Source organism: Vicia villosa, linkage group LG7 (genome assembly GCF_029867415.1).
Source record: "Vicia villosa cultivar HV-30 ecotype Madison, WI linkage group LG7, Vvil1.0, whole genome shotgun sequence".
In the NCBI taxonomy this organism is placed as follows: Eukaryota; Viridiplantae; Streptophyta; class Magnoliopsida; order Fabales; family Fabaceae; genus Vicia; species Vicia villosa.
This window is the reverse complement of record NC_081186.1, coordinates 97,344,293-97,358,469: the sequence shown is the minus strand read 5'-3', so window position 1 is coordinate 97,358,469 and position 14,177 is coordinate 97,344,293. Positions and strand designations below refer to the sequence as shown.

Below are 14,177 nucleotides of genomic sequence, written 5' to 3'. Positions count from 1 at the left end.
CTGCGGATTCACCTAAATTCGTAGGTAAATTCGCAAGTAAATCCGTAGGTATTGTCAAATTCGTAGGTAAATCCGCAGGTATTGTCAAATTCGTAGGTAAATCCGCAGGTATTGTCAAATCCGTAGGTAAATTCGCAAGTAAAATCCGCAGGTATTATCAAATCCGTAGGTAAATCCGCAGGTACTATTAAATATTTTTTTAAAAAACATAAAAAAAAAATTTTTTAAAAAAAGAAAAAAAAAATTAATATAAATATTGCACTGTTCATGTACGGACGGTGAATAGTACCGTCCGTACATGAACATTGCCGTCCGTACATACGGTGTAGGTGTACACTTTGGTGTACAAATAGCATTATTGGGTGAAAAATCCTTTCCAAAGGGCACTGTGCCAATTAATAGTCAACTACGGATGTTATATGACTATGCTATAATAAAGTTATATACTATAATTTCCTTCTTGAAGAAGCACCTTTTAGCCTTTTTGAAAAGCTACACATCCACACTGGTAAATGAAAGTAAATACACCAATTCCCAATACACGAAACGTCAAGACAAAAGAAAAATACACAAGACAGTTCATTTCATGCCATCAAAGAATGTTTGAGAATCATCATGAGGTAAGATTTCATTTCAATTGGTTAAAGTGATGAGGTGGTCTTCTTGTATCTATCTTAAGTTTGTGTTAATCGTGCATTTTAGTTTTATTGAACACTGGTCAAAATCTTAAGAAGATTACATAGGTGAAACCCAATTCAACATACAGAGTCCTATTGCAAAGCTCAACACTAAATTTGGGGGGAAAAGCTAGGATGTCAGTATACTGTTATGCTGTAAAAATCACTGCAAACACATTGAACCAACAACATCAATAGAAAATCTTGAACTCAATTCATTTGAGTTTATTCATTTTTTATATCATCTATGAATCCCAATTAGTTCATCAAAGAAACTAGTCCTTCAACTACGATTCAAACACAGTTCACCAAAGAGAGTAGTCCCTTCAAATAAACTAAACCCCGCTGGTTGTATGAATGTGAGTATTCTAAAAGTCGTGAAAACCCCCTGATGACTGTCCAGTTTAACCAATGTTATAAACAAGTGACTAACTTAATTACATCTTACTCATTGTAGGACTTGAATGTAGCTTCAATGGAAGACAATGAGTGTTGATTCCATTTCACCCAACAACCACCTCTTGAATAATCACATCACATATGTATGTATACGGTGCATAGCGTAAAAATGGAGCATCTATACGCTTTGAGAAAACAATACGAAAGGTACCATATTTCCCCTCTCTCCTTCTTTCTTCCTCAACAAAACCCTACTAATATATAACGATCATCTCCTACTGGTTTTAAATATTATTAGTTCAGAGAAATAAAAGAGATAAGACCCTTGAATTCAAATTAATGTTCTTTGATTTGAATTTGTAACACATAATGCAGAATTTGGGACTAAGGGGATTCATACCCTTTCCTCACAAACATAATGACGGCAGCTGTTGCTTTCCCCTAACATCGCCGCTCTCTTTTCCAATGATGACATTAGTATACACCTGATATCAAGGTCATGCTAGCAAGTTATTGGTTTGAACTAAATTTAACCCAACACTGACCAACTCAACTTCATGCTAGTAAGTTATCGATTTGAACTAAATTTAACCCAACACTGATCAACTCAAGGTCTTGCTAGTAAGTTATTGGTTTGAACAAAATTTAACCAAACACTGCCCAACGATGTCTTGGCCTGTCATGGACTGACACATAAGCTGAGAAAACCCAAACTGACAACTCTACACTAAACTAATGTGCTTAAAAGGCACAACAAAAAGTAGCATCAAAATGCTTCTTTCTGCACCATTTATGTATATGAAGCATTCAGATGTTTCTTCTGCAAAATGTTGTTACATTAATCCAGGAACTACGGTAGATGTATAATGTATTTAATTTAATTCTAGAAACACATAATGAATGAGCCAAACAAGCATGTTTCAGAATACCAATGCCTTAGTAAAAGAACGATAACAGTAACGGAATTGAATAAATCACGTAATTTGATAAACAATTAAACACAGATAGCAGAAAGATGATACTGTAAGAAATAAATTTCCAGAATGAGCTTACAGGGGAGAAGAGACAGTTGAATACAAATGACAATAACCAATGGAAAAGGATAAAATATGAACAGATTACTTAAAAAATAGCAATTAGCAATGAATAATCAAAGTTTAGTTTTGTATTGGCACTGTTGGTTGGCAACTGTTCTATTTGAAGTATTAACAGCAATATCACAGGAAGCAGAGGAAACCACATGGACTTTGATAAAGCCTAAGATACTGACTTTTCCTTTAATGGTCACAAAAGTGTTTAGGGGCAAAGTACCAGAGATGATATCAGAGTAAAGCTGGGAATTGGATAGCAACCGGTCGGCCATAACGGTGAGAGTGAGGTTGAATCCTTTGGTGCCACCGGAAGAGATGTGTCCAGCAATGATGGGGACTTCACCTATAAGCTGGCCTCTGTAATTGAGGTGTGCAGTGGTGTCTGAGTATTTGAAACCAACCTTATTAGGGTTCTTGACAGATACATTGACGTCCAGGGTTACATTCAAATCAACCTTTAGTTTTGCTATATCCAAGTTGATGTCGAATTTTTCTAGTTTCACTGAGTCAACGGTGTTAACAGGATGCTTGGCTTTGAATACAGTGAAAGCCAGAATGACAATTAGCAATACAATTGCAATGAAAATTATAGTCACTGTGAGACATACTTTTTTCCCTTTACCAGATCCTACTTTCATTCTGATATTTGTATTCAAGTGTTATTCCTGTAAGGATGATTGATTATATGGAAGAAAAAAAACATAAAAACAGTGTGTTTGTTTCAATATTGCCCAAAAACGCGTAAATAAAAATTATATGACACACAGTTGTACCTGGTCCAAATCTCAACAAATTGGATCTCTTGAAAACCCTAAACGCGACTTCTATTTAAAAGGGTTCCGCGGTGCGGTTACGATGGACTTATTCAATGGTTTATGGTTTAAGGAATTGAATGGGTTTACAGCCTATTCAAGCCGACAATTTGTAACTCTCGTTTTTCTTTATCTCTACTCTACCCTGAAAAATATTAAATCAGGAGTGTAACTGAATATAGGCAGGCAAATAGCTATTAAATATTAATCCTATTTGTGTTCCTAGGATTATAAAATTTATTGTATAAAATTCTGAAAATTCTAAAATATTCTTCAGATCCATATTTGAACACACCAAAAAAGTGGTTGTTTCACGTATATATCTCCAAAACACTTTTAATACGTGAGAAAAGTGTTTCAGATATGCATCTACGAAATCCTGAACAGTGATATATATTTTTAAAATCATCAATGTTTGAATATATAATTAGATTAAAACGATAATAAAAGTGCAAACAGAAAATGATAAAAAATAAAAAACGATAATAAATACAATATATTATTATGAAATAATAAAAAAATAATACATAAAATGTTCATAAATTATTTTGGAATAAAAAAAATATAGCCTACTGTGTATGCCTAATCCTCACCTCCCGGCCACTTCTCTTCCTCTTGTATTCCGCTGCACTCACTGCCTTCCTAACCATCCTCTCTACGATAACCACCGCCTCAGGACCCCTCTCTCAATGATTCCTAAGTTCAAATCCTTATGCCCAATCAATTGTATTCACTGACAGATCGACAAGAGTTCAGTGACATGGTTATCCTAGGCCAATTGGTTCTCTAAGATCTCATTGTGAGTTGGCCTAGGTGGAAGTCCAAGAGCATACAATGTCATGATAAGGTGTGACACTGTGTAGAACCATGTCATGCATCCCTCTACACAATGTCAACTACTTAATGTCTGCATCATCTGACACTCCTCAAGCACCATATGATGCTCTTAATCCTTAAAGATGTCATCGAGATCCTAAAAGACAATGGTGTCTAGAGCATCCTGAAATGGAAATTTGGGTATGGTCTGCACATAGCCAAACTGGCGTATGCATCACTGCAACAGTTACCTAACCATAGTGTTGGTCCCACATGCCAGCCACCTGGAGTACAATGAAATAAAGTCGAATGAGATAATCTCTATGTGATCCTCGAATGGCGTCCATATGATGTCATCATACACAGTCCGATCAAGATACATCCGGAACGATAATACAATATAATTTCCTCTATGGGGGATATACATGGCATCCCTCGACATCTCCCAACTGTATTACAGATCAAGATCAAAACCATGAATGTGATGGATGTGAGAAATGATTCATCCCTGAAAAATGAATGTAAAAACAAATTATTAATAGTAAATTACATTTAATAGTTGGAATGAAAGGTACTGTCAGCAGTGTAGAAGAGCCTGTCAGCTACCCCGTCCTCCAGTTAGAGGCCTCATTCAGCTTTTGGTATAGGTATACCAAACCTTCGCCCCTAGTTCCACTCCCTCACTGTATCCAAATCCATGAAGTGCCTAATGTATGTTACATCCACGTAGTTTGCAATTTTGTTCACAAAAAGGGGCGTGCAAACCAAGAACATGAAGTAACACCTTAAAGTACAATGACGGTGATATTGAACCAAGAAGGCATCTCCCTCAGTCTTGGAATCTGTTGTCGCATCAAGGTGGTTGTGATAAAGGTCCTTCAGGAATGAGAACTTGGCATGAGCCCTATTAGTCGAGGAAAACTGCTCAGTTGCCTTTTTCCATTAGGCTCCCAAATAGTTAACCATCCATTCAGTGGCAACATCACGAGTGATCCAAGAGTGGCTAAGTAACCTTCCTCTGATAGGAATGTGTCGTAGGCAAACGAAGGTATCAAGTGTGATCGTCACAACATTTTATTTCTAAACGTGAAAATCATTCACAATCCATATTTTCAATCGTTTTAGCTACATAGAGGTAAAATAGAATTCAAGAATCATTCACTTGGTCTATGTGGTATGATATTTTTTATACTACTTGACATTGCCATACGCTTGTGGCCTATCATGAAGTTGTGAGAGGATTATTGACGTCAATTGAGAAGAATCAAACTTGAGAATTGGTACCACTACTTGAGAAGAAGAAAACTATTAGTGTGAAATGGGTGTACAGGACTAAGCTTAATCCAGATAGCTCAGTTTCAAAATGAAAAGTAAAATTGGTGGCTAGAGGGTTCCTGCAGAGACATGGCATATATTACATTAAGGCTTTTGCTTGCGTTTCAAGGTTTGAGACTATAAGGTTAATGGTAAAAAGTTTTAATAGTATAGACTGGTCCCTGCATCATTTGGATGTAAAATATGCATTCTTAAATGGCCCTTTAGAAGGAGTAGCATATGTAACTCAACCCATATGTTATGTGGTAAAAGGAAAGGAACATACAGTATACAAGGTACATAAGGCCTCATATGGCTTAAAGCAAGCTCCAAGAGCTTAGAACTAAATAATTGACCAATTTCTTGCTAACTTGATATTCAAGAACTGCATTGTGGATGACAGTCTATATGTGTAGGAATCAAAGGAAGTAGACGTCATGATGATTTACTTGAATGTATTTGACTTGCTTATTACGGGCATACATTCATATGCTTTAGAAGCGTTAAAGGCTCACATGATTGAAGGATTTAAGATGACACTCCTTGGCAGGCTATCATACTTTCTTGGCATGAGATTTGTGAAGAGAAAAAAAGGGAATGATCATGCATCAACAAACCATATGAAAGAATTGCTTGAAACATTTGAGACGATTGAATGTAAATCAGTCACAAATCCTTCTGAGAGAAACATTAATCTAGACGCGTGTACTAGTGAAGAAAAGGTAGATGCCCCATTATACACACAAATGATTGGCTCACTAAAATATTTATGCAATAGCGGGTCAAATACATGTTATACAGTAAGCATAATGAGAAGATTTATGAGCATTTCAAATAAGTCTCGTGTAGTAGTTGAAAAGAGAATATTTAAATATGTCAAAGGAACCTTGAAGTTAAGTTTGAAGTCTCCAACTATTGTGAGTGAAAAGTGAACAGGTTTGATTGCTTTAGTGATGTTGACTGCTGTGGAGGCAGATATGATAGAAGAAGTACACATGGTTATGTATTCTTATACAGCGAGGCAACCATCTCTTGGTGTACCAAGAAGCAACCAGTCACTGCATTGTCCTTTTGTGAGACTCGATTTATAGCAGGATCATTTGCCTCATGTCAATCAATTTGGCCTGACTCTTTGTTAAAGGAGCTAAGGTGTGAATACAAAAGTCTATGAAGTCGATGATTGATAATAAATCTGTAATAAGTTTGGCCAATAATCCACTTTTATATGGAAGAAGAAAACATATTGAGACAAGATTTCATTTCATAAAGGAGCAAGTTATGAAAGGTATGATAGAAGACATACATTGCCCTACAAAGAAGCAATTTACATACGGCTTTACAAAAGCTTTTAAGATTGAAAATTTTGAATATTTGAGGAGTCAACTAGAACTTACAAATATCTTGACTTATGGGAGAGTGATGTAATCATTCTAAATGAAGATTATAACTACCCATGCATTTTCATAAGCTTATGTTAAGCTTATATAAATCAATTTTGACAAACCCCTCTCTCTCTTTTTATTTTTCTCAATCTCATTTTGTGTTACTTGCTAAGTAAGTAACAACTTAACCCCCCTCTCTCTCTCTCTTTTGATTTTTCTCAATCTCATTTTGTGTTACTTGCTAAGTAAGTAACAACTTTTGCTGCGCGTTTAGTAGGTTAGATGTTAGAAGGATGTGTTTCATTTCCTTCTGCATTTTTTATTTCTCAAATCTTTTTGATTTATGTTTTCCTTTCTTACAAATTGTTACTATATACTTAAAAAGATATTTTGTTAAACACAATTATTTCAAAGGCTTAATATCCTTTTTGGTCTCGTACCTATGTCTCGGAGTTCATTTTGGTCCTCTTCCTTTTAAAGGTTCCAAGTTGGTCCCTTATGATGTATAATTGAATTAAAGTGGTCATTTCTATCAAAAACTGGCTAACGGCGTTACTTTAGATGACGTGGAAACTGAGGTGGATTGGTGGAATGTCTATTCATCACCTTCTTCTTCCTTGTTGCTGATACACTTTTATATTTTTTTCTCAAATTCAACCCTAACTTAAAATTCCCAAAATCCCCTAATTAAAACCTAAATCATCATCAAATTAAAACACTTTTATAACATATTAAGAATAACAACATATCAATTGTATGGAAAAGAGTTTGTGGTCACATAATCAAACCATTCATTACACCTCACCAATAACTTAACACGTCAGCCATTGCACAATGCAGACTTAAATAACGCTTAATATTCTTAATTTGTGCCAAATTTCTTCTCAACTTTTTAATGGTATATAAGTTAATTTAATAAAAGAAAATATCATAGTTGCTTATAATAATAGTTAGATAAATCTTGATATAGTGTAATGATATTTTTCTATCTCTATTTGTTAGATAATTTTTTTACCAAATTCCAAACAAGCAACGATACACATAAAACAATATACAAACAAGTAAGATTAATATTAGTTAATTGTGCTATAAAACAAAACAAAAACAAAAAAACAATATGGCCTAAGTACATATATATACATCTCCTAACAAACCATTATTTATGAACCCTCTTTTTGAATCCTAACTTCATTACACCTGCTACCTATGAAGTCGAAAGTGGGTGCTAAAACTGCAGTTTCCCACTTTGCCTTATCTTCATCTACCATAAAACAATGCAGACAGCAAGTTCTTGAATTTGGGATGCAAGCAAGCACGACATAGTAATTTGATTGTTTGGAGCAAAAGTTGAAGTTTGTGTGCTTGCAAATGAATCTAACACACGTTCTTTCCTCTCAACGGTTTGATAATCTGGAATGAACAAAGTAAAGTTTGATCCACGCACATAAGTGCACCTGCATTATTGAACTCGCCACAATAATTTGGTGCTGAAAATATTGTAACTAATTGCCTGTCTGCAAAGAATTGGTAACCGTCTTCAACAACCTGATGAGCCCGACATATAAGATCAAGATCATGTTTTTTCAAGAACTCAGTTACTCTATCTGGTCCGAAAGTGTAGGAAACACCGCGATCATTCTCTCCCCAACCTTTTATTTCCGGGTCTGGATCGGCCCAAAGGAGATCACATAAGAGACCCTGATCAGGCACATCTAATGGCCTTTCTATAGCTTTGATTTGATTCAAGCTCTCCATATCAGGAGAAAGGCCACCGTGCATGCATATGATTTTATCATCAATCACCGCAGCTACAGGCAAACAATTGAAGCAATCCGTAAATATCTTCCATAGGCGAACATTGTATCGTCTTTTGCACTCGTCATAAAATCCATAAATTCTATTAATAGATGCACATTCATGGTTTCCTCTAAGAAGGAAAAAGTTCTCAGGGTATTTTATCTTGTATGACAGAAGGAGACATATTGTTTCTATACTTTGTTTTCCTCTGTCGACGTAGTCTCCAAGAAACAGGTAATTCGAATCTGGAGGGAACCCACCGTACTCGAATACTCGCAATAGGTCGGGATATTGCCCGTGTATATCTCCTGGAATGGAATCAACAATAAACAATTTGCAATTCTAAATTAAACATAATAATAGATATTATAGAGAAATGTGATTAGAGATACCACAGATGTTAATTGGAGCCTCTAATTCAAGTAGATTTGGCTGGCTCAGGAAAACATCTTTTGCTTTGGTGCAAAGGTTGCGAATTTCTGACTCTCCTAGTTGAATCCGCTTTCCTCTATTATTTCTTGTTTCCAAAAGCTTATCTATTAACCCATCCAATCCTTCCATGAAGCGAAACACAAATAATAGAGTTTTTGTTCTATTATATGATGATTACTCTTACCAAATTCATGAAGCTAAACAACGGAAGGCAAAAAAGGATGTTATGTTATGGGTTCAACGTGATATTGAGAAAACAAGTTTACAAAAAACATGGTTAATTTTAGAATAGAGTAACATATTTTTGTTTTATCAATTTGACTTATTTCTATGGTTCACAAGTTGAGGATCTAATAGCTACCAACCAATGGAAAGCAGATTGCTAACCTTTTTTTTCCCTCCCTAAAATTAGTAACACCTTTCATGTTAGAGAAATACTTGTATGTATACTAACTATATCAATATGCTTATAAATCCAAATATTTAAAATTTTCTTTTTAAATTGGAATCATGAGTAGCTGTGATAATGAAGGAGATACATTTTTTTTTTTTAATTTTTTAATTGTTAAAAAAATTATGATTGATTGTATGTAAAATTAAATGTTATTTTTCGTACATAGCTAAGTATTTTCTTTCACATACAATCTGTTCTAGACTGGGCCGACATTTGGCCCAAACAAACATTTAATCCGTTGGTTTTCTAAAATCGTTGGTTCGCCAATTTTTATAGGTTTTCGTCTGTTTTGTCAAACTCTCACTTGTTTAATAGCTTATCTGATCCAACATTCAAATTAGATTGATGACCCTTCCGATTCACGATTCAACTGAACGGTCGGATACGGTTTTTAAAACACTGCCACCACATCTCAAGTTTCTCTTACTTTTATTTTTATATTTGTTAATCCTTCTTATTTGGCACATGATTGGCCTAGTTATTAGATTGGCCTAGTTGATTGTAAATGTGGATATGACTTAATTTCTCTTACTTCTAATATGTTTACACTTAGTTATTAGATTGACCTATTTGGTTGTAAATGTGGATACAATACATTCTTTTGCATTTGATAATATTTACAATGCACCATTTGATCTCATATATACTGCTCTATGGGGTTCTACACCCACTTCATGCAAATGTGGATACAATACTCATGTAAATTTGTTGTATTATATATACTCATATAAACTTGTAGTTGTCCTAGATTATGTATTGGAATCCACATGAAACTCAAAAATAGACAGTGGGTTTGAAAGAGCATGTTGTTAGTACGTTACTAACTATTAATTGTCATGAAATCATTATGATAATCATTACTATACATACATATGTAGGTGTTAAACTATTAGCTGTTTCTATTTCTAGTAAATGATCATGTGTGAATTGTTGAGAATCAAGTGTGAGAAAGAAGTCTCATATTGGTTAGAAAAGGAAAGAATTAACACTTTATAAGTGATAGAACTCACACACTTATAACCTTAAGGTTTTAGATGAGTATGTGGTGCGTCTCTCACAAAGTGTGTCTCAGCTCCCTCGTTGTGACCCCCTCAAATTTCCACATGAGGGGGACATTGTGTATCAACCCACACTTGATATCAAGTGTAAGAAAGAAGTCTCACATTGGTTAAAAAAGAGGAAGTCACAAAATGTGAGAAAGAAGTCCCGCGTTGGTTCTTCAAGTGAGACAACCCACATACCTATCACCTTTCCCTTGTTGACCCCCTCCCCAAGTAGCCTCCAACATGAATAACACACTACTTTGTTTGAGCATCAAGCCTCAAACATTTCAGCTGACAATCATAATTTATTTAACATGTTTAGAAAGAAAAATTGAGTCTTTGTAAAGGATTCAAAATCTATATGTCCCTTCAATACTGCCCTGCTGGGTCTTTGAGACATAGTATGGACTTATATCTCTTGAAGAAACAACAGCGGTCGGCATTGCATTTCTGGAAACCTTCCTTGTGCATGAAGCTTTGAAACTTCCTTCCTCTGAGAAACCTTCGGGCTGGTGCATGCAAATCTCTTCATCTAAGTGTCCATGAAGAAATGCAATCTTCACGTTCAATTGCTCAAGGTAGAGCTCTTTGCTGGCCACAATACTAAAAACTGAATGGATAGTATTGAGCTTCACAACTGGAGCAAAGATTTCAATGTTGCTGAAATCCTTTGACAACTAGTCGGGCCTTATATCTCTTGGAGTCATCGTATTCTTCCTTCACATGATACACCCATTTGTTGTGAAGTTCCTTGTTTCCCATATGTAACTTAGCTAGTTCCCATGTTTGGTTTGAGTAAACTGGTTTTGTAATATTGCCCTTAGTTAAAAGATATTCCTTGGAAATTTGATACGTTATAATATATGCCTCTTCATCCTCACAAGTTAAAAATTGTAAATAGTGCATAATTTCATAAAATGTATGACATAGAATCCAATTCATTTTGAGTACAAAATTTAAATCATGTAACTTTGTACTTTCTGGAATAAATATGACATTACTATAACTGAAAACACAAACAGAATTCGAAAACAAAATTCAAAACTAGTGAAATAATAAATATTACATGAAACAAGAAGAAAAAGAAATTCTGAAACCTAGGTTTATGTTCTTTTGAGACATGTACATAGATTGTAGATCACTTGGCGGTTACGAATAAGGATGATTGCATATAGGATTCCCCATGAGATGAAAATAATGATAGCACCTGTGTGGGAAACATAGCTGATTTCCATTACTGATATTGCGGTTGGTAAGATAAGTATGCATAAGATTATTGTAAAAATGCTTTTGTTAACAGAGAGGTCTAGAGTAAACAGTAGTATAAATATTTGAGTGATTAAAGACCCAGGAACGAACAACACAATTTTATACCATTCAGGTAAATGTTCTTCTCTATCACTCAGCGTAGGGGTGAGCAGCTCAGTCACACATAATAACATTGACATTATCACTATAGACCCAATCGTCGCTTTGTCATGTTCTTCCATCTTAATCCTCACTTGGTCTGCTTCATGTTCTTCCATCTTAATCATCACTTTGTCTGCTTCATGTTCTTCCATCTTAATCCCTTGATCATCTCCTCCGCTTTTGTCATTACATTCTTCTTCAATCACAATCACTTGAGTTTCTCTATAAATATAAGAGACGTGTATGCTCCTACAAACATTTTTCAAACATTTAGATTAAAACAAGAGTATGCTATGTATGAGGGTAAAATCAATAATACTACCTTGAATTGGAGCTCTTACATTCTTCCTTCATAATAACTTGAACTTCCATTTTTTTGGTCAGATAGATCTCTAATGTACCACTTTTTTATACTTAAAATGTAGTGTGCGATCTCTAAGGTGGTATATGATGACAAGGACTTCAAACCACATGAAAGTTAGTTATTCATTGACATTCAAACAAGGAATGAGTGTGCTTTTTTTACTCAAACATTACATCTTTTAATCAAATATTCACCAAACGTGTGGTATCTTTTTTTGCTGTCCACAAGATAAATTTGTTACCATTTTTTTAGGGAATTTGTTACCATTTTCTTTTCAAAATAAATTGTCACCCTTTACTTTTTTTTTTAAGCATTAGTTTATTAAATATGTTATAGAGAGATAATGTTTGAAACTTTTAAAGCACATGCACATATTTAAAATAGTTTCAGTGTCCTCTAATAAAATGTTATAAACAGTTATTTTAATTTTATTCGGTGATTTGGCATAATATATGTCTGTTGATTGAATATTAGGTTTTAATTATTTCACTCACAATATGCATCTTCTTTTTTCTTTTTAATGTAATATAATTAAGAAAATTTCTTTAGCCACCTCACTATGGGGGATCACCCCCAGCGAAAATTCCAAAATACCCCTGCTTCGGAAGTTCATTTCCGAAAGCGTCTTTTTTTGAAAAAATTGACTTATTTCGGAAGTTCATTTCCAAAAACATTATTTCGGAAGTTCACTTCCGAAATACTGCGATTTCTGCAGATTTATCAAAACACTCCCCCTCCCCCAATCATTTATCCTAAATCAAAACAAAAAGTGGCAAAGGCGAAAATTTGTGCAAACAGAATTCCAAAGCTGCATCAAGGCTCCAATCACACTGCTAAACAACATTCAAAAGCCCTCAATCCTAACACTTTGTAAGTTTTGAAATTTTTAGATCTATTATTCAAGTGCATGTTATTTAGGGTTTTAATTGCATAAATGATATATGGTTAGGTTGTTAGTAGTATTTAGGTTGTTAAGAAGCATTTTGATTTGGTTTGAAGTTTGGTTTAGGGGTCTGCCATGGAAGTTGCAGAAAACTCTATCGCAGGGGTGTTTCGGAAGTTCATTTCCGAAAACACCTCCATCCCAGTTTTCGGAAATGAACTTCCGAAATGTATCAGAAGTTCAAATTTTTTTGTTTTTTATTTTGTCTCGCATATTAATCGATTTCAATTGTTTACAGGAACATGTCAGACAATCAACCAGCACGCAGGACTGCGTCTTCTAGAGAGGGTAGGGAGTGTCCGTTTTAATTTGCAAGTACTTTATTTTTAACGCCTTTGTTTATTGTGCCTGTTTCTTTGAAGTTTGTGTCCCTTTCTTCTTTTATAAAAGGAGGTCTCATGGACCTTTCTTTCTTCATTTTTACGCAGGAATGGGTGGCGCTAAGGGAAGAAAGGGTTCTTCAAAGAAGGAGGTGAAGGAGGTGAAGGAGGTGAAGGAGAAGAAGAAGGTTTTGACTGGTTCTGCTTCTCGTCCCCTGGGGGTCCATGGCTCGGACGTGCAGACTCAGTCTTCAGGCGTGATCAACGCTGATGGTTCTGATACTGAGTGGGATGAGGATTGGTATAATTATCTTCATTCGGAGGAGTTCGCTCGTCGGGAAGAATAACGTGTTTTTATTTTGTTTGATGTGTATTTTGTAACGCTCGTCGGGCAGAATAACGTGTTTTTGTTTTGTTTGACGTGTTTTGTTTTGTTTTGTTCTGATTTCGGATTGTATCGCACAGTGTTTTTGTATTGGATTTATCATCTTAGTTTTTGGATTGTTCTAATTTCAATATGTAGATTCTTGGATTTCATCGCCGCGAACACTATCCATCTTCTGGATTATAAACATAGAACTTTGACTTTCCCAGCGCACCCCTTTGTTTGATTTTTTTGTAATGACGTCCCCTGATCAGGTAAGAAATGTGGACACATGTGCCTACGTAAGCCTTCTAAGACGGTTACCTTCTAAGAAATATGGTAACACTTTCCTACTTAAAAGCCTACGTAACAAAAATTGGGAAGCTCCACAGCCACGCCCTATTTAAAAGAATAAAAAACCTTTTGAAATTTCGAAGTTCCCTTTTCCTTCTCCCCACCACTCTCAGACGGTTAACTTCTAAAACACTTTCCTATTTAAAAGCTTCTCACCCATTTTTCTTTCAAAATATCCCAAATCATTTTCGATCCTAAGTCTTCT

At 35.0% G+C, this 14,177-nt stretch overlaps 3 protein-coding genes across 6 annotated transcripts; 1 reads left to right on the top strand and 2 right to left on the bottom strand.

The window, feature by feature from the left end:
* Positions 1 to 467: 467 nt before the first annotated feature.
* On the top strand, positions 468 to 13,757 carry LOC131616044 (uncharacterized). 4 transcript variants are annotated; one of them, XM_058887272.1, is made up of 4 exons: positions 468 to 620; positions 1,135 to 1,283; positions 13,173 to 13,222; positions 13,363 to 13,756. In XM_058887272.1, exons 2-4 carry the CDS (start codon positions 1,222 to 1,224, stop codon positions 13,599 to 13,601), a joined length of 351 nt encoding a protein of 116 aa, XP_058743255.1. In that variant the 5' UTR covers positions 468 to 620; positions 1,135 to 1,221; the 3' UTR covers positions 13,602 to 13,756. The 4 variants fall into 4 exon arrangements, with proteins under 4 accessions (XP_058743255.1, XP_058743253.1, XP_058743254.1 ...); XM_058887270.1 differs by lacking the exon at positions 468 to 620 and adding an exon at positions 632 to 1,036; XM_058887271.1 differs by lacking the exon at positions 468 to 620 and having other exon boundaries at positions 632 to 1,283.
* LOC131616045 (uncharacterized) lies at positions 2,077 to 3,105 on the bottom strand. The gene is made up of 2 exons (XM_058887273.1): positions 2,941 to 3,105; positions 2,077 to 2,832 (listed from the first exon to the last, which is right to left on the bottom strand). Exon 2 carries the CDS (start codon positions 2,803 to 2,805, stop codon positions 2,227 to 2,229), a length of 579 nt encoding a protein of 192 aa, XP_058743256.1. The 5' UTR covers positions 2,806 to 2,832; positions 2,941 to 3,105; the 3' UTR covers positions 2,077 to 2,226.
* Positions 7,544 to 8,999, bottom strand: LOC131616043 (serine/threonine-protein phosphatase PP1-like). Its single transcript, XM_058887267.1, has 2 exons — positions 8,681 to 8,999; positions 7,544 to 8,596 (listed from the first exon to the last, which is right to left on the bottom strand). The coding sequence occupies exons 1-2, from the start codon at positions 8,847 to 8,849 to the stop codon at positions 7,866 to 7,868; spliced, it is 900 nt and encodes a 299-aa protein (XP_058743250.1). The 5' UTR covers positions 8,850 to 8,999; the 3' UTR covers positions 7,544 to 7,865.
* Positions 13,758 to 14,177: the final 420 nt, after the last annotated feature.

What these genes read in the sequence shown, in the direction of transcription:
- LOC131616045 (XM_058887273.1), bottom strand. Translation starts at nt 2,805, where the DNA reads ATGAAAGTAGGATCTGGTAAAGGGAAAAAAGTATGTCTCACAGTGACT.
- LOC131616043 (XM_058887267.1), bottom strand. Translation starts at nt 8,849, where the DNA reads ATGGAAGGATTGGATGGGTTAATAGATAAGCTTTTGGAAACAAGAAAT. An exon ending in GGCTCCAATTAACATCTGTG is followed by an intron (nt 8,597 to 8,680) that starts GTATCTCTAATC and finishes ATTCCATTCCAG; the next exon opens with GAGATATACACGGGCAATAT.
- LOC131616044 (XM_058887269.1), top strand. Translation starts at nt 12,551, where the DNA reads ATGGGGGATCACCCCCAGCGAAAATTCCAAAATACCCCTGCTTCGGAA. An exon ending in GCCCTCAATCCTAACACTTT is followed by an intron (nt 12,862 to 13,172) that starts GTAAGTTTTGAA and finishes AATTGTTTACAG; the next exon opens with GAACATGTCAGACAATCAAC. An exon ending in GACTGCGTCTTCTAGAGAGG is followed by an intron (nt 13,223 to 13,362) that starts GTAGGGAGTGTC and finishes ATTTTTACGCAG; the next exon opens with GAATGGGTGGCGCTAAGGGA.